This window comes from Dinoponera quadriceps, unplaced genomic scaffold, assembly GCF_001313825.1.
Source record: "Dinoponera quadriceps isolate SergipeBrazil2010 unplaced genomic scaffold, ASM131382v1 scaffold458, whole genome shotgun sequence".
Classification (NCBI taxonomy): Eukaryota; Metazoa; Arthropoda; class Insecta; order Hymenoptera; family Formicidae; genus Dinoponera; species Dinoponera quadriceps.
Window position 1 is genome coordinate 368501 of NW_014554796.1, and position 23184 is coordinate 391684.

Sequence of the window (23184 nt, forward strand, 5' to 3'; positions counted from 1 at the left end):
GCTGAAACCATACTTGGCATGTTCTTTCCGATGGAGCATAATTGCCATAAGCTTCGAAAAGCAATTTATGAGCTGCAGCTGCAGTTTTTTTTAAGTCAAAGTAATAAAGCAGCACATGTCGAAAAAACAACTTATCGCGTTCCATATTTAATCAAAAAAAAAATAGCACTGCTCGCTTAAATGAATCTCTTCGCACTGAATTTTATTGACAAAAGTCTAACCTCTAAAATGCAGCCAATTTCAGATGTCAAAATAAATTACACCTACAACTAACGTCATCTAACTGTGAGCCGCAGGAACTAAGTTTACCACCTAATATATATATATATTTTACATTATTATTATTTTATTCTTTTTTTAATATTCTAAGAACATTTTTATAATATGCCAAGAATATTATGTGAAGTGGACATATAACATCAATAGAACATTCCTATAATATTAAAAAATATTATATAACATTCTTAGAATGTTATAAGAATATTATTTTAATATTGAACAATATTCATATAATATTCTAGGAATCTTACGCGCTTATAGGCTCTATTTCTTATAACTTGTGTATTTAGAGCGTTTAATGCTTAATGCTAGTAACTGATAGTTAATCTTCAAAAATGTCTAATAATCACTAATATGAAAATGAAAGTCAGCTTGAGCCTACCGATAATTATCGTGAAAATGATAAAAATGTTAATAATAATAGTAGATAGATTCATTAGAAAGTATATAATAAAAATAACAATCTCGTTTTTCAAAATTCTTACATCTTATTCTCTATTCCTTATATCGTGTTTGAAACTATAGCTTACTTCCAGTATCTTATACCTAATTACTTATATTTAATTCCTTATTCCTTTTATTGTGTCCGTAAACGAACGCTTGTGAGAGAAACTTCATCGATTCTATTCAGTTCACCGGAGACGGATTCACGTCAAACTCTTCTCAAGACACTTTGCAAAATGTTCAACTTTGACAACCAACTCACCGTCTCCATTTTCCGTCTAAAAAATCGCCCTTTCTTCTCACAGGCGTTCATTAATTTTGCAAAAAACGGAAAACATGCCATACGGGCCTGTATTATTATATACCTGGGCGATTTGTATTTATCCTTCTGCGCCCCAGAGAAGGGCCTCACGTGTCCACCGACCATGTAATAGTGCAAAGTATCGGGTATGCTCGCAGGTAGGTCCGTTCCACCGCCGGAACCAAGTATGACTAAGCCTAACGCTAATCCCGCCGTCAAGGAGTACGATTCGCGGTCCACGCAGTTCTTCATCTCCGGTCCCGGTGGTCTACCTGCGAAGGCGAATCTGCCGTGACGAAATTTCGCGGCATTCATAGCGGTGTTACGCGCAGTGATTACCGATCTCAGACAATAAAGCGTGCGAGATGTGTCTGTGGGCGGTCCCTTGGTACACGAGGCCGACGCCCATCAGCGCCGCTACTTGAACGTTCTGTTGCACGTTCAACTCGATGCTGGTCGGCGGCAGAAGCGTCTCCACGTGTAACGACAGCAGCTTGGTCATGGACACGTTCATCGTGCCGCGATGCGTCGCTGACAAGCCGAGAAGCAGTCCGACGCTGGTAGCCTCGTGACAATCGACCAGATACTCGTACGTACTCAGGGGAGCCAGGTTCTTCAAATGTCCGTTCAAACCGAGGCCCATCAGGAACCCCGAATGCTCCACTCCGTATTCGCCCTGTTGCTGCTTGTTGTACACTATCCACGTAGAATCGATGTTCGCGGCGTCCGGATGAATGCACAGGCCCGCGGCCACACCGTTGTGAAACAACGGCCACAGGTTCATGTTGGGGGGAACGTCTATGTGAGCTAGCTCGACGGTAGTCCCACGTGGTGGTGCCTTACCTGAGAGCGGATGAATCTCGATTGGTTGATCATTTATTGAAAGCTGCGTGAAGTGCACAATTCCATCTTTCTGAGATGACTTGGCTTTTACTCTGACTTTTGTTGCTATTTGATTGTGAATCTTGAAAGCCTCTACATTTATACCTGTCAAAAAGTTCGCCTTGGAAAGATGGAATCGTGTTCTGCGCTTCACGGCTAATTTTTGACAGAAACTACGTCGACACTTACAAGAATACGAACTTGTTAAAATTGTACAGCGTAATTCATAACGTACCGGTTAAACACAGTCGTGGAATAGGCAATTGTTCCGTTATCATCGGGGTGGAAGTCCTGAGCGTGAACATGCCTCTGGCTACAGGCAATGCCATTGTTCTCGTGCACAATGTGTGCAAATGTCTCTCCTGCTCCTCTATAAATTCGTGATCGCTCACGTTTGATCTCTGGACTATAGCTATCCTCACCGGTTTCGAGGAATTCAGCAGCCTTCGCACTTCAGTGACTCGATGATCCTTACTGAATCGTAACTTTAGTATCTGTAAAATCGAAATATAAGTTATAGTCTTTCGTGTACGAAATGTATTAGGTAACATAGCCCGCTGGTGTCTAATTAATAAATTTAAAAAAATGTAATAAAATTAATTAATGAATATATATATATATTTTTTTTTTACAGTCCGCGCGTTCCACGTGAAATTGTCGCGTTCGCTGATTTAAGCAAATTGAATCTATGATTCATACTTAGCCGTACTTTTTTCTGTTGTAAGTAAAGTTTCTCTCACAAGCGTTCATTTAGGGTCCAGATACAATAAAGGAATAAGGACTAAGGAATTAAATACGGGTAATTAAGAATAAGATATTAGAAGTAAGCTATAGTTTAAAACACAATAAAAGGAATATAGAATAAGATATAAGAAAGTTTTAAAAAATAAAGTTATTATTTTTACTATATACTTTCCAGTGAATTTCTACTGTCCAATGAATTACTATTATTATTAACATTTTTATCATTTTCACGATAATTTTCGATGGATTTAAGCTGACTTTCATTTTCATATTAGTGATCATTAGACATTTTGAAGATTAACTACCAGTCACTAGCACCAAGCATTGTAAGCATACAAGTTATAAGGAATAGAATTTCGACATCGTTCCTCCTCAATTTCATATTCTTTTATTGTGGATTGAAATATGATTGTCTATATATCGAAATTTAATTTCCTGATTTAAGTTCCTAATTCCCTATACTTAATTATATAAGAGGACTTGTTAAAATTAAAGCACAATGGCTTTTTCGATCGTACATTTCATATTTCTCTTACCAATGAATACAACAAATTCAATGTTTGAATTTGGTTTTGTTTCAGAAATAATTTTTTTTTCTAACTGAGAAAAATCAAATGTAAATATATTGATTCTTCAAGACTACAAATATCGTTTTTAGGATTTCGATATGATAAAACACAATGTAGATTTTATTTTGCGTATTATCTGTCGCGATTGACTGAAAGAAATTCTGTATACCTTCTGGAAGATGCGATAATATAATCGAGAATTGATGGAGAATTTCCATCGGATCTATTAATGAATATTTTCTCGTGTATCCTTCAATTATGTCGTTCATAATTATACTCGTTACTTTACAATGCTTGACTGTGCTGCTCTCTCGTTTGCAATATCTTTAATATTACACCAAGAACGCTTTATTTTTGCTTTTCTCCGCGCATCCACCTCCAATTATCGATATATGTCGTGTATCGTTAATATCAATATTCTGACATCGCGACATTACCGTATCGTCGAATCCCATGCCGTCGTCTTGCTCGGGATCCTTCACCGTGTAATTCTTCGTCTCGCCGTCAACGTACTGACGTGACTTCGCTGGCTTCAGATGTCTGTCCAGCGCAGCTAAATCCTGACGGTCTATGAGTTCATACGCGCGCATAGGCCAGTTCGACGGCGGGCATTCCCTGCATCTGTGCATAACGTCTCTCATTATCAGGGACACCGCGGGTGGCAGTGTCTCGAGATCCTGCTTCGTCATATCTGCAATGAAACCAACCTCGTTTTAGCGTTTTCCTCTCCGGGAGGAAAGAACGACGTGCGATCTTACCCATTTCGTGGTATAGCAATATTATTTTATCCGCCACAGGCTTCTCCGACCTCTTCAGCATCTCCTTGTCGGACTTGCCGCTTTCCTGAGGATCAATGCGACTCCCAGCCGGCACGATCAACTTGATATACCTCTCCATTTCCACCGCGTCCCCCGTGCGATTCTCATTCGCTACAAGCGCCATTATGTATATCAGATTCCTCGTTCTCGGGTTAACGTGGCTCAAATACGGGTACGTGACCGTGCCTATCCCATTCAGCATGTTGTCCATCGTCTCGAACATGTCCGGCGGCTTGCGAGGTATGTAACTCGGGATCGTTATCTTCTGTAGGTCCGCGTCGCTGATCTGGGACGTCTGGCTTCTTAGGTAGTACAGCGAAGGTGAGTCGAGGAAGTAATGATGAGCGTACATCTCGAACTTCAGGTCTATACTCAGCTGATAGAGGAGCTGTCCGAGCAACGGCAGGCTCTCCGATACAACGCTGTTCAATTTCAGCTCCTCGTACAGCAAATGAAGGGAGAAGAGAACGAGCGGGAGGTGCGGGAATAGAACGGCCTGCGCGTTTATCCTGCCGGCACTGCTCGGCTCCACGGTATCTCCAGGCGTTGTGCGAAAAAAGCCGGATATCTTCCGATTTTTCAGTACATTCAAGATGGACGCCTGCGAGTTCTTGTATTCGCTTGAATTCAGCAGGTGCAGCCAGTCGTCCGTGGAGCCGCAGTTGCTTGTCTTTTGCTTCTTCGGCAGCACCATGGGACTGTTACGGTCCGCGAACTGATCCTTCTCGTTGTTCCGTATTATATGCAACTTTTCCACGTCGTATCCCGATAACGTGAACAAAACCACGAGAAAGAGACCCCACTCGCGCGCCGGCGAAAAGTCCTGCGGGCCAGGAGCATTTCTAGCGCCGTACCATTTTACCAACAATTCCATGGCCAGATCTTTCTGGAGCACGCTTCGCAATGTGTGTAAGCATTTAGTAACTGCAAAGAGTGCGTGCGATATTAATTATTGACTAACTTCTTTTGACATTTCAATCGAGATATTTCTGTGTTAAATTAAAGCAGAGCGACATGTTAATAACGCTCGCAGAGCGAGAGAAAATTAACACATTTCGTGCCGCGTAGTCCAAGGTGACATTTGTGACATTTGAGTTTTAAAACGAAATATTTGTCACCATGAAGTATTTGCAATTTTTATAATTGTTATCTATTTTATTACAATTGTTATAAATTTTCTCTTTTGTAGAAATTTTATAACAATTGTGATATGAAATTTAAATTGTAATAAAATAGGTTACAATTATAAAAATTGTAAATACTCAATTATTATGAGACACGCGTTATTTGACAAATAAAATATGTCTATATAATCAAGTGAAGTAAGAAATGTAAATATAACAAGCAAATAAGAGTCTAATATCGTCGATGTAATAACGAATGTATTGTCAGTAATTTATACTAATACGATAATATTTAAAATCTTTCGTACGTTTCCAAGACTTATTCCAGGCCATTATCGGCGAATTAACAATTATAATTTTAATACAAAAAAAAGAAAGGAAAAGAACATACGTTATAGGATTCTTATAAAAATTAATAATAAATAAATTAGTAAATTAGTAAAATGTAGTTAAAAAAATATAGTAAAAATGTAAAAAAATGTAGTAAAATTAATGAATAGAAAATTAATAAATTAGTAAAATAGTAGTAAATTAATATATAGAAAATTAGTAAATTAGTAAAATAGAAAATTAGCAAATTTTCAGAAATTTGGATATTATGCTCGTAATTTATTTATTTAAATAAATTACGAACTTTGCTTATTATCATAAAATTTCCAAAGCTTGTCTATCCGATCGCTTTTGATCGCTTCTTTATACAGTGTAATCTTCAAGCGATGAGAAACGAAAATGATTTGAGCACTGAGTATTCAAATATTCGTAATCTATACCACGATAACCACTAACTTGCCAGAACGACAAATGTATTAAATATAATGGTAATAGATATCTCGGGGACATTCAAATTCGAAAATTTATAATAATATTGCCGTGCATATGTATCGTTCGAGCTATCAGCATCCGATTGTAAATGTAAACCACGTAGTTGTCGTTTAATAAAAATCATCTCAGAAATACTTCTCAGTTTAAAATAAGACTATTCTTGATCTAGAATCTTCACATTCTCCCGATCAAATTCATGGTTACAAAAGAATAAGTTAAAATTATAATCGTTAATTCGCTGAGGATGGCCTAGAATAGGTCCGAAACGTACGAAAGATTTTAAATATTATTATGTTAGTATAAATTATACTGGCAATACATTCGCTATCACATCAGCGTCTTATTTGCTTGTTATATTTACATTTCTTATTTCACTTGATTGTACATCACCAGAGGCTTAATCTCTTGTATTAAAATATGGCCCATAACGCAACATAGGGTAACTGTTGATCCACATTGTACGAGCGACGAGCCACGTAAAATTGGTCCGAGACGGGACGTGTTGATGTGAAACGAACAAAACCCAAGAGCTCTGCTTACCTAAGGGAGATGTGCTGGATATGGGTAACGTGATGCGAAAGTATTGCCTGTTGCCGCATTCCACGGTTAGTTGATTGCCGACCGCCTCTTTCAGCGTGTCCAAGCTCGCATCCAGCAACGAATTTTCCAAGAGTATCGGCGGACGAGCACAATTACCGCCTACGGGACTGAGTGAATGCAAGACTTCCTCAAACTTGATCTCGTGCGAAGCGGTGCAGCTCTGTGAGATCAGAGAACTCCTTCTCGGGAACGGGGACTCGGACTTCGGCACGCTGTTCGACAGGAAATAATTGTTCCCCGCGAGATTGGAAAGCATGCCGGATATGTGTAACTTGCCCACGCATGTGACTCCCGTGTACAATACTATATTATTTGACAAATCTACCGTCGCTACCATATTCAGATTCTGAAAAGAATACGTTTTCCCTTGTAAGACTGGATTTAGCGTGATGCGCGACGCAATGTGCGACACGCGACGTCCAATGAGCCTGCGGCTTTTTTGGAAAAGCAATACGTTCATTGGATATCGCGTGTCGCATATTGCGTCGCTGGCTCTGCGAGAGCCATAAGAGCATCAAGTAACGTTAAATCGACGGACTCGACTCCAAACTATTAGGTGTATAAATTAATTCGGCGCCTTTGCATTTAACGTCCTGTAACACTGCATCAAATTTAAATTTTTTTCCCGTCCTATGGTGATTTGAAAATGCCAGCCTTGGGCTTTAAAAAACACTATAATGGTTGACGGCCTTGTCGATACAATCTTAGAAAACAGTAGTTATCACGATGTTGTTCAAAAAGAAGCATCAGAAGTAGCACATCCTTTTTGTACTCCAATTGAATAAAAATGCTGCAGTCTATCGAAATGATTTGTTCCGCTTTGGGTGAAAGTGCTGTGATCCATAAAACTTGTGAAAAGAGCTTTTACCAGAAATGGAATTTGCTACACGATAACGCGCAGTCACATCGCTAAAGGGACGAAGGATCTCATCTATACATTAAGCTGGGAAATTCTCCCTCATGCGGTTTATTCGCCAGATTTGGCGGATTTGTCGGATCACCGCCTTTTTTGGTTACTTCATCATCTGGCAGATACGCATTTTAAAACAGTCGACGAGGTTCGAAAAAGCGTTGTTGACTTTATTGACTCAAAACCGCCAAATTTTTTCCACGAAGGCATTCATCAGCTAACCGATATATGGAATAAAATCATAGAAAAGAATGGAAATTATTTCGAGCATTAAACTTGTATTTGACTTTTTGTAAATAAATTTTGAATTTCATGAAAAAGGCACCGAATTAATTTACCTAATACATCTAATAGTTACATGCACGTCTAATCGACATGTACCAACCGGTAAGCTAACAGCATCCTTAGCTGTGATGCTCGTCACCATTCCAAAGATGATCCGTTGTTGTTTATTGGTCTTCTCCAGTCTGACTAAAAAGAACTGTGAACGATTTGGAACTAAATAGCCCAAATAACTTTGCCCAACCAGATCCGACGTTAGAAGAACCTTCGATGCACGACCGTAAACGATGTCCCTGAAGGATCAACGAAAGAGAAATCAGAACGTATCGTAGCGTATAGGACGTTGAAAAATCTTGTGTATCTCGGCGTGAAGGTGAAAAATATCCCCATCGTCCGAAATGTTTTCGTCGGAAATTCTAAATTCTAATTTTTAATTTTAATTTTCTCCCATTCATTTCTCAACGTTGCTTTTTCAACGCCCTGCATGATGCGGCATGTGTTTTTAAATTTACTTCTTACCTAAAACCCAAAAGAATTGGAGACACGGGAAATATCTGGAAGAGGAAGTTGAAGGTATACGCGCACGGGTGAATTCTCTGGGATGGAAACAACACCAGCCGAAAGGAAAGCAGAAAGACTTGACGGTGAAACGACGGTAAGATTCTCCGATTAATTTTCCGCATTATCCGAGTGCTAAGCGAGTTTCTCTTGAAGGAAACGTACGCGATACGTGTGGACGTAAAAATCGTTCTATTAGGTATACAAATTAATTCGGTGCATTTAATGTCCTGTAACTCTGATTCAAATTTAAATTTTGCTTTCCTATAGTGATTTGAAAGCGCCGAATTAATTTGTACATCTAATATATTGGTTGCAAGTCGATCGCACCATTGACGCTGCCGATTGGCTGTCGCGACAAGATTTGCAATCGACTAGCAACTAACGGCTAGAACGACTTTGAAGTGTGTGAGAAGATCGATGACTTACTTCGACACGCCCGAGCTTTCCGTCCATACGTGATCAAGGCAGATCTCGGGATATAAAGGTTTGCCCACCACGGCAACGTCCTTCAGTTGGATGCTGTTGTAACTGCCCATCGGACTACCTATGTTCTGCGTTTGATTCAGAGCAGTCACCATGACGGTCTGGTGTAATCTGTTGTTGTAGATGCTCGGATTGGTCGGTGCCCCCAGCAAAGGGGACAGAGCCGAATGTGTGGGCGACTGACAGCGAGAGATGGTGGCCATCGAACTCTGCGAGCGCGACTGTTGCTGCTGCTGCGAGGGCGACGGCCCGCCAGAGCAAGTGGTGTTGTAAGAGGCGGTACGCGACCCGAACGGAGTATTGGACAACCCCAGGCCTATGTTACCGATGTTGTTTATCTGCAAATTCGCAGCTCCTCCTGCAAAAATGCTCCTTGTATTATCTGCTAATCGCGTCTATCGCGGCTGACTATACACAACTGCGCGCGAATATTTCCTCACCGAAGATACTCAGATGCCCTTTGTTGACCAAACTTTTGTTAGCGGACAGATTACCGCCGAGATTCAACGGTGATGCGTTAGTCGAATGATTCAGCAAACTGAGCGTCGTCTCGTTGGTCCCGCAAACCATCTGACACTCTTCCGCCAACGCTTTGCGGATCTTATATACAGAATGCAAGCCGGACTTCGTGTCATATACCACCGCCAAAGATGGTTCCGAACTGGTGAATATAATCTGCTGGTTCGAATCGCTCATATATGATACAGATCCTGAAACAACATCAGAACAATGACAAAATTATGAATATTTTCGAGAAGAACCTATAAACTTTACCGATGATCTTTATTGGTATTATTCACCTGCTCACACGGAAAAAGTACGCGTTACTTTTATAATTTATTATTTTTTATAATTTATTATTTTTTATAATTATTATACTTTACGATTAATTAACATATGAGAATGTCTCTCACCGTGCTTAATAAGTAGAGGACAAATCTCGTCCAATGGGTGCATCAATGAAAAGGCTATTGGTAAATTATTTTCGTTTTGTGACGGTAGTCTGCTGCTCTCGAATGATACATATCTAAGAGCAAAAACAAAAAAAAGAAAAGAACGTACAAATTTCTTATTTCTCTGTATTATGTCAAATTTAAGGCGAATTCTATACCTCGACTCTGTAACTGGAGGGAGTACTTGACACTTTTCCAATATAATCCCATATTTTGTTGGCCATACAGCAGAAACCTGTCGTCAATTAATTTATTTGTAAAATTGCGTGACAAAATAATATTCCTTATTAATTTACTGTTATAATTTTGCTACTAATTACTCCTTTTAAAAAATATTAGTAACCTTGTTTTTAATAGGAAACAATTCTCAATAACATTTGTAATAAATCTTATAAATAAATAAAATATTATACATTTTTTGACGACATCGATTTGTGTAAATTTTACCTGAAATTGTAAAGTAGAAATGTAATCTTCACCGCTCTCTGTGAAAACCTTTAAAGTATACGTATCAAGTAAACAAACACATTCTATAGATTTGCCAATAGACCTTTCATCCTCGTATTCTTTACCCTTAGTCATATGATCTGGAATACTTGTATGAAATTTACACCAGAGAGCATGCTTAATATCTGTCTCACATGTGTAAGTTGCTTTGAGTATTCGAGTAGTCTGATTGCCTTTGCAATGAACCGCCACTTTACCCGAATAGTACAATTCTTCTTCTCCGCATGCTTTGTTGTCGCGTACCAACCATTTCTCTTTCTATATCAATATAATTTTATCATAAACATGTTAATACATACATATATATATATATATATATATAATATTAAACACAAACTGTATAGAGAAAAAGTAAAAACTTAAAATATACGAATTAAATAGAGCTTATAAAATTCTTTTGTTTTTTCTTCTCTTCTTTTTTCAAATTTGTGCTTATTATTTCAAGAACTTACAGGAGACTTTTCCGATATATTCACTTCACTGAATCTCTTTAATAGGATATTTTCTCCTCCAGCAGTTCGATTATTAGATAATTGTTGATTAATTAAGGATCCAGGATGCCTTGAAATTATTTGTCGGCCTCCTGGAATATATTCCTAAAAAAAAAAACACAAGATATATTAAAGTATTTATTTTATTATTATTAGATTGAACTCTATATTATATTAAAACAATTACTAAATCTCTTGTAACCTATATAAACTAATACATTTAGAGAGTTAAAGATACGAATGAAACATTTTTTTCCTTTCTATGAGATGCTTCAAGTTTCGCTAGAAAGGTTAGAGCGTTTTAATGTGGAATCTTTATAGGTTATAACGGAATATTGCAAGAATGACAATTTCTATCTATGATCCTGCGTAAAAATATGTTTAATTAGCTCTTATCGATATTTTTCAGTTTATTAACGAATTAAATTCCATTAAGTTTGATTAGAAAGCAAATAATCACAAGTTTCGTTGTATATTTACCACCGGTTCTGAGGCGGCGATCATTTTCTCCCTGGTTTCATCCAGATTTGCTGACTATGTTGATGGATATACGAAGGAATAACACTTCCCAATTGTATTCTTATATAGTTGCATGTACAAACAGTACAAAGTCAAATCACAGGAGTTTAGTATAAAGATCATATACAAGGGTAAACTACGCCATATTTATCGGCGTAAACCACGGAGATTAGCATTAATTGAATATAGGTATGTTCGTTTTCGCTGCACCGCTGAACTAATGCAAAAAGTTGAAGCGAGACAAGTATATAGGTCTGTTTCTTTTCGCTACACTAAAACTGCACTAGATATCTTGCCATCTTAAATTCATCCTTATGGTATGTTTGGACATTTCTGCTGTGTATATGTGTGTGTGTGATAATATAATATTAACAATTTTTGAAAATGGAGTAAAGAAGATGTTTCACACATTTCAATATAATGCAAGCCACATACCTGATAGAGACTTTTCGTATAAATTTCCGTTACGCTTACATGCACTTCCAAGCTACACTTTCTTGTACTGCACTGACCACACTATCTCCTGACTCAGTGCAACAGTTCACTGAACTGCCCGCACTACATGCTGTTGCACTGCGAAAACGAACAGTGTTGATGACGTCATGATAATGTCATTCTCGATAAAAAGAACGCTTTAGTGTAAACCCCTTGCACTGGTGTGCACTAGTGCAGAAAGTGTTTCGAAAAAAAACAGACCTCTTATAAGATTTATAGATCCGTATTTTTTTGTTATTGCTTCATTTTTTTCAAAATAGATTTCATCTTATTTGTTCTCACGGGGTACGTGTCCATTCTTTCGCGTTTTTCCTATTCCCATACCCAGTGTCTGAAGCGAGCGTCCGGTAATCCGAACATCTCCTCGGGGACGACGATTTTATTAGGGAGGGAATCCCTCTGTATAACCCCTAACAGTAAAGGCGCATCTGGGAAAACTTAGCCGGTCCAGCTTCCCGGGCCTGGAGTTTGGGCGAAGCTCTAAAAAAAAAACGCCCTGGCGACCGTGTACGGGCAACGGGATCCGTGGGGAAATTCACTTCTAAAGGTTCAAAGGGATCTGGAGGACTAAACGTCGATGTTTTCACTCAGCTAGTGACATCCGGTCACAATATCAGACTATAGATTGAGGATTCTTCTTGAATTGAATTTGGCCAATCAGTGCAAAGGTAACTGAATTCAAATTTAGTGAAATTTAGTGAACTTAGCACTGATTGGTCAAATTTCAATTCAAATTCAATCTTTAATCCGTAATCTGATACGGGCTTAATAGGTGCTTCAAACTCTAAACCTCAGAAGAAGAAATTGACCAATCACAATTGAATTATAGAAAAATAGTCAATTGTGATTGCTCAATTTCCGAATGCTTAGAGCTTAAATTCTCATTGTAGATCCCGCTTTAGCGCACATCAAAAGCGTCCCGATTGACTACGTTGCAATTGACCACTTCGAACCACAACCAGCTGTGATTTGGTGTTTTTCTAATGTCGGCAAATCGGTGTAGCCCGTGGTCAGTAGAGACGTGTGGTGCTTTCCATTTGATGACACAAGTCGACACAAGCATCATCCTATCTTTGTTACTCATTGAACGCGGACAAAAACAAAATGATGTTTGTTTCGACTTGTGTCACCAAATGTAAAGCACCAATGGTCAATCGGGTAAATTCCAACTACACACATCCATTCACATTGGCCGGTGTTTAGAGTCTTTCCGCTGAACCACCAATTAGGAAATTTTATATTAAATTAGCCAATCACCTATGTGGAGTATCAGAGTTTGCCCGTTACAAGTCATTTTCGCTACTTTGCATTACACAAAATCAACGAACATAAGTGGTTTGTTCTTCTTAGCTACACTGCTAGACTGATGCAATAAGCTAAAGCTAAAATGATAAATATACCTGTCTCATTTTAAGGGAGAATTCACATTTTGACAGAAAAGCAGAAAGCTGAGGAGTAGCAGCCAATCAAAAATCGCGCTGATGGTCGACAGTTTCTGCTTTATCTACCAGCGCGAGTTCTGATTGGCAACTGTTTTTCCACTGCCAAGGCGTAAATTCTCCCTAAAAGCATTTTCTAGGATGGTTTCACTTACAGACTACGAATTAGGATTAAGATTGGATTGCAATTAAACCAATCAGAGCAAAGTTTATTAAAGTCAAGTTTAGTGAATCTTGCTTCAATTGGCGAAATTGCGATCCAATCTTAATCCATAGACTAATACATGCATTAAGTGGAACCTGCCTTCTGCCGCCAGCAGGTGTAGAAAGTGTAACACGGCGTAGTCCGAAGGAACAGATGCCGGCGGAAATGGAGACTGTCGAAACGGATGCGTATCATCGCCGAGGGAGAGTAATGGCATCCGCGGCGAGTGCACGACGTTCTCGCGGTTCGTCTGTTACGTTACGAGCGTGAGGCGCGGAGGTGGTCGGTCACAATTTTATCCTCGCTGATTCATCGAGAGTCTCGTATGGCCGGGAACGGCTGTGCCAAAGGAACCAGAATCGCGGAATCTCATAGAACGACATCAACAATAGCGAGTTTGCAGGGAAAGCGTGGTGCCTGAACTGGTGGTTGTGTACACGCTTTCATTGAGTGTTTTCCGCGAGCCAAAAAACTTGAAAACGTCGATCCAGTTGCCGTGCTTCTTCTAATTATCGATCCTGGCATATCGACGATGAAGTGAGGCCGGAATCGCCTATCGAACGCTTTCCTATCAGCACTCGCGAGGCGATTAGTAAATCTCTTCGTTCTGCGTGTCTCATGGAACATCGTGACGTGTACGTATAGTCCAACCTCTTTCATCTGTTCGTCGTTCGATTTCTTAATTTGTCGATACGATTGTACGATTAACGATCGCGGCTCGAATAAACGATCGCACAGATTTCGTAGATAGAAACGTGACGCCAAGAAATAAATATTCGCAATTGAGTCCAGCAGGACATGTTCCATCCCAGAAGTGTGAATTTAGCCCTATTTGTAAACTTTCTTCTATTTTGCGAAACTTTTCCGTGCTGTAAATAATAATTGGTAATTCATAATCAAAAGGGCGAGTCTATGTGATGTAGTTTGAAAACGATTTTGATCGTAACAAATTGAAAGAGAAAAGGACATTTTGCATCCTGGATACTGACCAAATATGTATTGTTTTACAGGTCCTGTAGTACACCACGATGTTGTAGCATCATCGATGACACGATGAAACTTGTCTGACCCTTATTGTCTACTCAAGCCAGACAAACTGTAAAGTTATCCGCATGTACATCACCTCGTAATGTCTGCAAATGTTCAATTTGCAAATCCGCCGCCAGCTATAAGCTTACCCAATATGTCAGTACCGCCACCTTCGGCTCCGAACTTATCGGCGCCACCGCCAAATTTAACCACTATAAACACATCGGGAAGCTATCAGCACCGGTACACAAATCACAGAGAGGGAAACCGTGCTTACTACAAACAGTTCAGGCCGTATCATCCGCCAAAAGCCCCTGTTGGAGGACAGGACACGCTGCAGGATGAATTCGACGGAAAACGCCTGCGGAAGTCTGTCATGCGAAAGACTGTCGACTACAATTCTGCCATCATCAAGAGCCTGGAAGTAAATATCGATGTCATTGTGTGGAATAAGACCCACTGTATCAATTTTTTGTCATTATAACTAAGGTGTATCTTCGTTCTTGTAGAATCGGGTGTGGCAACGGGACTACAGAGACCGACGCGCGCTTCAACCAGATGTAATATACTATCCTGACCTACTCCCCCCGCCAAGTTATATTGACAATCCGATAAATGCAGTCACTACGAGGTTCGTGAAGACTGCTACCAATAAAATGCGTTGTCCAATCTTTTGTATGGCCTGGACACCGGAAGGTAGACGTCTCGTTACTGGCGCCTCGAGCGGAGAGTTCACCTTATGGAACGGCCTTACTTTCAATTTCGAAACTATCCTACAGGTATGTTTATATATATATTTTTTTTTATATGTGTGTGTGTTTTCGAAATATGTCTCCTAAACTGCGTTCCGATTCCACACCCAGGTATGTACTTAGAAGACAGTATTCGTAATGTGAATTATATTTCTGGGTGCACTCAGGTGGGGAATCAGGGTCCAGGGAATGCAGAAGTGTAACTCATGTATATTAGTGGGTGCACATCCGGATGGAGAATCGGAATGCGTCCTTGGATATGTGTTACAATCAAGGATTTTAAGTGTCAACGGCTGTGTTCAGAAAACAAGCGATTAGTGAGCGGCCAGTGATTATTGGTCTTTACTGTTAGATCCCCAAATCTAGACCAATTGTGTTGACGAATTTCTCAACAATCATTGCGTTCTCTGAACGCAACCAGTTCTAATTTACTACGCGTGAAAGAGATTTTAAGCAGAATTTTGCGACTTCAGCTTTGTTTTCATGTATGTCTCGTGTTCTCACGTAAAAGTTATCTTCTTTCTCTACAATAGGCATTTGCATAGATTTTTCTTCTAATTGTCAGTACCATCTCTTTCTCTGTGACACTTATACAACCTAAAAAAGAAAGAAAGAAAGAAAGAAGGAAGGAAGGCCTTCGATCGAATCTCTTGTGTATATTTGGTTTTATGAGGGAAAAATTAATTTCTCTGTTCAGGCGCATGACAGCCCGGTAAGGACAATGGTATGGTCGCACAACGAGAGTTGGATGGTAACGGGGGACCACGCGGGCTACGTGAAATATTGGCAGAGCAACATGAACAACGTCAAGATGTTTCAGGCACACAAAGAAGCGATTAGAGGACTCAGGTATATCATCCACCACACTAGTCCTTACGTCTCTTGCGCTACTGTTGTCGATGATCCGTCCATCTTTGCAGTAGTTAGGGCACTGGACGTAATTCTTACTCTCTTCTTTTTCCGGTTTTGTGCCGTTTCTGGCAGAGCAATAGTGATACTTGTATGGGTACACAGATGAACTTTTACGTGTTTCAAATGTAAAGCATTGGACGATCAGTTGAAATGCAATACGTTCGTCATGGAATCATGGAATGAACCGTGAGAAACACTATACTTGCTGAATATCGTGTCTCGTTATCGTATAACCGTGTAAAACGAGTCTCGTCACAATCTTTTGCCGAATTAGGGGATTTTCTCGGAGCAACCTGACCGAAAGCCCGGTACTTCAATCTTGATTCGCTTTCGCGCGCTCGCGGGAAACGTTTCGGGTATGTCGCAATGATCTCATGCCCTTTATAAGCAGAAATCCTAGAATAAATTCGCGTTTTACGGTAAATAAAGGATATACTTTATCGCGTGGGACTTGCAACAAAAAAATAATACACCGATCGATCTATTCCTCCTGTGTGCGTCGTTTGTCGTCGCGTTAAAACCCTTCCGTGAAGTAGAAGTTGGTACGAGGTAGTGTGAATTTTTTGCGTACATTATACACGTATGCGCGCATCTCGACATAATTTATAATTTCTGTATCTGGTAGAGTCTTAGGGACCTAACTCGACTTTACCTACTCTGTCGGTACGGTATCTATAAATGCGCTCATCAAATCGAAGTGGCACAAATCTCGATTAAGATTATCGCAACGCTATTAGGTCCTTACGGCTCTCTCGTTTTTAAGGAGGTTTATGTGGCTAGATTATTTATTCGGCAAAGAGATGTATGCTTTAGAATAACAAATAAAAAAAAGGAACAATAAATATGGCGACACATACCTAGTCGAGGTTCCCGTATAATAATAATAATAATAAAAGATGAAATATCCTGTGTCCTTCTTTATACATATATTCTAAGTTTCTCAATAAAGTTAAATAAAGACATCAATCACACACGTTATTGCATGGCTATGAGGATAAAAATATTTTGTCTTTGGTTTTGTGTCACTTATGCCCTTTTGCTGACGAGAGGAAGAGAGAGAGAGAGAGAGAGAGAGAGAGAGAGAGAGAGAGAGTGAGTGAGTGAGTGAGTGAGTGAGTGAGTGAGTGAGAAAGTGAGTGAGTGAATGAGTGAGTGAGTGAGTGAATAAGTGAGTGAGTGAGTGAATGAGTGAGTGAGTAAGAGAGAAAGAGAGAGAGAGTGTGACAAACCGATTATAAGACAATTCATGTACACTTCGGATATTTCTTTTATTTTTTTGTGCAATAAACGTTAAATTTTGAAAACGAATATTGCTCTTGGCACATCACTCGGTGGTCATGTGGCATCAAAAATAAATTCTGATATGAGGAAAACGGAACTGCCCGTTCCCCGTTGTTCTTGACGAACAATAGCGGGATTTGATTTGAGTGCCAGATATGACTGTCGCGGATGGTTTTTTGTTTATTTACATATGCATACACACACACGCACACACACACGCACACATATATACATATATATATGTATATGTGTGTATATATGTATGTACACACAAATTGCATATCTCGATAATTTCCTTTTATTACTGATCTCTGTTTATTCTTCGACGGCACGTTCATGAGGGCTCGGATATGTGTTTTTCATACCTGTCGCTGTGCTCTAATTCAATTCGGGTACATGGTCCATTACGTGTGTGCACTATTCTTTGCGTATATACTTGAAGGTCAGGCTCTTTTCTCGCTTCATCATCGCGTATCTCGCTTTCAGTATAATTCGACAAACGACCGAGAGAATCGTCCAAAAAGAAAACTGAAGCTACAATTCTATTAGAGAATAACAGCTTGTGTTTTATGCATTGATTTGATATTACAATTTCTATATTATATGTGTAATATTTTCCGACGGAATTGTAATCTCTTGCAAAATCATCCGTACCGTAATTATCCGTATCGGTACCGTTGGAGACGTATCGCGGTTTAAAGTACATATTCGGTGAATATTCTCGCTTAGACACGCATGTGTATGCTATGATCCTGGTAACTTTCTCCACAAGGTCCTTCCCGACGAGCCATGCCGATCGTTTGTTAACGCTCTCTATTTTGCTTCTATACATTTCGACATTGCATGCGATAATAATTAATGAACATGATGACGAATCAGTAATAAATGTAGGCAGTTGTATGTTTCGCTCTCTTGGCGACCAACATGTCTCGACTTGTGTCGCAAGAACAATGTCCGCAAGATGTATCATATGTGTTTCGTTTCTCTGCCGTACAAAAAAAAGAAACAATTATTATTATTCGACAGATCTTCCTTCCTCGCTTCGTTATACTAAACGATTTAATTTTGTAAAATGGGAATTTCAATAAAAACGAATGAAAAGACAACGACTATGTATACCATTTTTCTTAGCCATTTTTAGAGTACTGTGTCAAACTATCATTTTAGCTCTTTTTTTTCTTTCTTGAGTTGATTATTTTCGGCATGCTAAGGCTCACATTGTAAGAGGAAATCATTTCTTTAAAAAAAAAAGTCCCGTGTATCGTTTGGTTAATCGTAAAGTTTGCCTTTTTCGCAAATGGATATCGGTGAATACTAAATGAACGCATTTATCACATACAGCAGCGTTGAATGTTCAAATGTAACTCGTTTTTTTGGCCGGGTAGTTTCAGCCCGACGGATCACAAATTGGCGACCTGCAGCGACGACGGGACCGTCAGGATTTGGGATTTTCTTCGCTGTCACGAAGAACGCATTCTCCGAGGTATGCAGTCTCTTCATTTCATCCTTTATACAACGTGTTTTGCACCTACACAATACAAAACTCGACGCTTTGTCTGTCATTTATTCCGTTATTTGAGTATCTATTGATTCCAACGTCCTTTAGAAGTGATGAGGTTGCACCAAGAACACGGTACAACCAATAATTTCCCGAATAGACCTTGCTTCTTGTATCAACGAAGAAGGAGTTTTCTCAACAAGGTCTAGAAATTGTCGCACCTGATGGCGTCTCTCTGATTGTTCTTCTCGTAGGTCACGGCGCGGATGTCAAGTGCGTGCACTGGCATCCCCAAAAGGGTCTAGTCATTTCCGGCAGTAAAGACAATCAGCAGCCGGTTAAGTTGTGGGACCCGAAGACCGGACAGTCCCTAGCCACGTTGCACGCACACAAGTCGACGGTGATGGACGTCAAGTGGAACGAAAACGGTAACTGGCTGGTGACGGCGTCGAGGGACCACCTCTTGAAACTGTTCGACATCCGAAACCTGAGTCAGGAAGTGCAGACCTTCCGCGGCCACAAGAAGGAGGCTTCCAGTGTTGCCTGGCATCCAAGTCACGAGGGCCTTTTCTGCAGCGGCGGTAGCGACGGTGCTATACTCTTCTGGCATGTGGGGTACGTGTGTGTCGTTGTTCTCCTTTTTCTTCCGGCCTTTCTTTAAGCATGACGTTAATTTCCCCGCATATCCGAATACTAGGGCTGACAAAGAGGTAGGCGCGATCGAGCAGGCGCACGACAGTATAGTCTGGACACTGGCCTGGCATCCGCTGGGACATATTTTGTGCTCGGGCAGCAACGATCACACTTCGAAATTCTGGACGCGCAACAGACCGGGCGACTTGATGAGGGACAAGTATAATCTCAACACGTTGCCGGCGGGCTCGGCCGGCGTCGACGATCATGAAATTGGTATCTTGAAATATCCCATAAAATATATTTTAATAATACAGAGATAGATAGTTAGATAGATAGATGGATGGATGGATGGATGGATGGATGGATAGATTTTATCCTGGGGTGGAACTTCTGCAGTTACAAGGTGAAAAGAGGCTGTGAAAAAGTATTAACTAGAGCGAGTCATTAACTGGAATGTAAAAAATATAAACATAGAAAAAAATATAAGGAAAATATAAAAAAATTGAAGAAAAGTATGTAAGAAAGATATTTCGATAGATATTTCTGCTGCGAAATAATGAAGTGGCCACGAAGGGAATGTAGTATAGGAATAATTTGACAAAGTAAGACCTGGGAAAAATTGCATTGTTTGAGACGTGAATTTATCCCGCGTAGCTGACGAAGCAGCGGTAATACCCGGCATGGGACCAGAGGACAGGATCAACGCCGATGGCGAGTCCGAGGATAAGAGCGGCGGTATTCCAGGATTGGATCTGGACCATGCGGTGGACGAGGGCAAGAAGTTTGCCAACAAGAAAGTTCCGTACAGCAAGCCGATACCGCGGAACTTCCAAGCTCAGTGGAACGAGATGGAGGCCGAGGATATTGAGCAGGTCGAGGCTCTGAACGCGTTCGTAAATCAGTTACTCGAGACCACGCCTGGTGCTGTGCCGTTGAACGAAGTTACGCCCGACGCTATTTTCTTGTATGGGAAAATGATCCCCGTAGAATGTGAGTGGAGAAGAAAATTGTATATACTATATTAGTATATAATACGATATAACGTAACATATAATACATAATATATATGATATATTTTAACAAGAAAGGGTGTGTGTAAGACAGACAGAGAAAGAGAATCGTGGCACAAGCGGATTGCCTCTTGATATAGTCGGCGTTGTATATGCTGTATTAGATTCTCTGGATTGGAACTTTTTAAACGTGTCGTCTATAACGAGCAGTAGGAATATGTTCATAAGAAGTAAGAATAAGAAATTAACCAATCATAGTCGATTATATTCTTCTTAGCTTCGAGTATGGTCGGTTAATTTCTTATTCTTACTTTTTATGAGTATACTCCTACTGCCCATTGTAGACTACGCTTGCTATCAAACGGGGTCTACAATGAGAATTTACGACTTAAAAAATTGACCAATCCCAGTCGAATTATAGAAGAGAAGTCAGTTATGTTTGGTCAATTTCTTAAATTTTACGCCTTAAATTCTCATTGTAGATCCTGCTTTAATCCTGGTATAATAGGTGCTTTGAGCTCTGAGCCTTAAGAAATTGACCGATCACAGTCGAATATGAAGAGAATAATCGACTGTGATTAGTCAATTTCTTAAGGCTTTTAGAACTTCAAGCATTTATTGTAGGCCAGGACTTACACAGTTTTCCATATATATGTAAGACTTACATATATATGTAAGATTGAAATGATTATAATTACAGTCATTGCAACTCTACCATTATAGTTTAGTCATTCATGTGATTTTTTCAACCTTATGTGTTTGCGTTGACTGTATAAGGTTGAAAATCGCGCGACTGTCTAGGGAATAGTACAGCATACGTGACGCCACCTATACTCGCTAGGTTACCACTCTGAATCATTTCGAATACACGATGCGACGTAATCGCTAAATCTGAATTACTTTTACCAGCGGGGTCCAAGCTAGCGGAGGCGATCAGCAAGGGGAACGAGGCTATAAACAAGCTGGTGTTCTCCGGCGAAATAGAGGAGCTGCGGGACGTGGTGGGTCCGCCGGACAACGTGGACGACGCCGAGGAATACCTGCAGGATGACGGTGAGATCGACTACTCGAAAGTGCCGGACATAGATCTGCCGCCGCCGCTGCCCAGCTCCAAGTTCGCGCAGAACCCGGAACTGCTGAAGACGCTGAATCGCGGCGGCAAGCGCAAGTTCGACCAGCTGATAGGCTGGAGCGACGGCGGGGCGAGCGACCGCACGTCCAAGATTCACCAACCGGTGTTCGGCGGCATGATGACGGAGGACTCGCAGTCGAGCGACACCGATCTCAGGTTCGGGAAGAACGCCCTGTCGATCGACGGCAACTCCTACCACGGGCCGGACCACGAGGACCATCACAGAAGAGGGCCTCACGGCGAGCCCGTGAGCAGTCGCGGCGACGAGGACCTGAGGTTCGGCTTGGGGCTCGGCAGGCCCGGCGGCTCGCACAGCGACTACGATTCGCGCAACAGCTTCGCCGACAAAGACTTCCGTTTTCCCTCGAAGAAGTCGCTGGACAACGACCTGTACGACGAGCGGCACGAGCAGCGCGACGGTATCGGTCGGTGGGACGACGAAAAGGGCGACGGGCAACGCAAGTCGGCGGACGGCGGCGTGTACGGCGGCAACGGCTTCGACAAGCGCGACAATCTGGCCGGGGGACCCGGCATGCACCACATGGTCGGCATGCCCCACGGCATGTCGAATCACCACAACATGCAGAACATCAACCCGAACATGCCGCCGCCGTTGCCGAGCTTGGTGCCGCACCCCGGGATGTCGCAGCACCCCGGCATGCAAGGCAAGCCGCCGCACCCGGGCATGCCCGGCATGGCGGACGGGCCGATGCCACCGCACATGATGCCGCACCATCCCGGCATGCACCCGGGCTTCGGGCCGAACTTCCGGCCGCCGCCGAACGGGAACTTCGGGCCGAACCACTTCCGGCCGAGCCCGGGCCTGCCGCCGTTCGGCCCGAATCAGGGCCCGCCGCCGCCGCCGCCGTTCGGCAACGGTTTCCAGGGGCCCCCGAATTTCCGCGGCCCGAACGGCGGCCCCCTGAACTTCGACCGGCCGGGATTCGGGCCGAGCTTCCGCGGCCAGAACCCGCCGAGTCAGCTGAACAACTTCAACTCGAGCTACGGCAAGTACGGCGGCAAGAACGGGCCCAGTCGCGGTATGAGTCGAAGCGGCGGCGGCGGTAGCGGCGGCGGCGACAGGAGCGGCTACAACAATCGCGGCAGAGGAGGGCGCGATAACGATCAGTCGAGAAATTCGAGGGCCAGGGACAATTACTGAGAGAGATCGGCCCGTGGAGAACTGCGAAGCAACATGTAACAAGCGGGGCACTTGCTTCTCTCTCGGTACCTTCTGATGTGCACGATGTTTGCGAACTTGTTAGTAATGAAGAGCCGCCGGACACTGCGGACAGTGAGGATCGTCCCACTCGCGCGTTCTGCGCGGTTGGTTGGTCCGTCAGTGCGAGCGTGTAATATATAATGTGCCGGTTTATCGGTGTCCTCAAACTCGACGTTTACGGACTCACTTACTACCTGTGTGCGTGTGCGAAAACGCACTATATTCTTAGACGGACTCTATACACAATATATTTTCGTGATTCGCTCAGCGTGGGAGGGGGGGGG

General features: G+C 41.6%; 2 protein-coding genes across 4 annotated transcripts in view; one reads left to right on the forward strand and one right to left on the reverse strand.

Moving 5' to 3' along the window:
• Window positions 1-11455, reverse strand: part of LOC106741880 (anaphase-promoting complex subunit 1-like) — a 14664-nt gene extending 3209 nt beyond the window's left edge. The window contains exons 1-14 of the mRNA XM_014614281.1: window positions 11251-11455; window positions 10732-10875; window positions 10220-10537; window positions 9931-10007; window positions 9734-9846; window positions 9260-9529; window positions 8763-9177; window positions 7879-8068; window positions 6524-6929; window positions 3978-4961; window positions 3657-3910; window positions 2142-2400; window positions 1364-1867; window positions 933-1296 (exon numbers count right to left, since the gene is read on the reverse strand). Of these exons, the coding sequence (XP_014469767.1) occupies window positions 933-1296; window positions 1364-1867; window positions 2142-2400; window positions 3657-3910; window positions 3978-4961; window positions 6524-6929; window positions 7879-8068; window positions 8763-9177; window positions 9260-9529; window positions 9734-9846; window positions 9931-10007; window positions 10220-10537; window positions 10732-10875; window positions 11251-11274 (4322 nt within the window). The 5' untranslated portion in view covers window positions 11275-11455. The remainder of the gene's footprint in view (window positions 1-932; window positions 1297-1363; window positions 1868-2141; window positions 2401-3656; window positions 3911-3977; window positions 4962-6523; window positions 6930-7878; window positions 8069-8762; window positions 9178-9259; window positions 9530-9733; window positions 9847-9930; window positions 10008-10219; window positions 10538-10731; window positions 10876-11250) is intronic.
• Window positions 11456-13594: 2139 nt separating this feature from the next.
• LOC106741957 lies at window positions 13595-23178 on the forward strand. Of its 3 annotated transcripts, XM_014614446.1 has the most exons (9): window positions 13595-14063; window positions 14439-14881; window positions 14967-15236; window positions 15907-16058; window positions 18788-18885; window positions 19155-19515; window positions 19598-19809; window positions 20191-20526; window positions 21456-23178. In XM_014614446.1, the coding sequence occupies exons 2-9, from the start codon at window positions 14558-14560 to the stop codon at window positions 22838-22840; spliced, it is 3138 nt and encodes a 1045-aa protein (XP_014469932.1). In that variant the 5' UTR covers window positions 13595-14063; window positions 14439-14557; the 3' UTR covers window positions 22841-23178. The 3 variants fall into 3 exon arrangements, with proteins under 3 accessions (XP_014469932.1, XP_014469933.1, XP_014469934.1); XM_014614447.1 differs by lacking the exons at window positions 13595-14063; window positions 14439-14881; window positions 14967-15236 and adding an exon at window positions 15430-15526; XM_014614448.1 differs by lacking the exons at window positions 13595-14063; window positions 14439-14881; window positions 14967-15236 and adding an exon at window positions 15534-15694.
• Window positions 23179-23184: the final 6 nt, after the last annotated feature.

Bases quoted from the DNA above. Each gene is read 5' to 3' on its own strand.
- LOC106741957 (XM_014614446.1), top strand. From the start codon at position 14,558: ATGTCTGCAAATGTTCAATTTGCAAATCCGCCGCCAGCTATAAGCTTA. The intron at 18,886-19,154 runs GTATGCAGTCTC...TTCTTCTCGTAG, and splicing joins CGAAGAACGCATTCTCCGAG to GTCACGGCGCGGATGTCAAG. The intron at 19,516-19,597 runs GTACGTGTGTGT...TCCGAATACTAG, and splicing joins ATACTCTTCTGGCATGTGGG to GGCTGACAAAGAGGTAGGCG.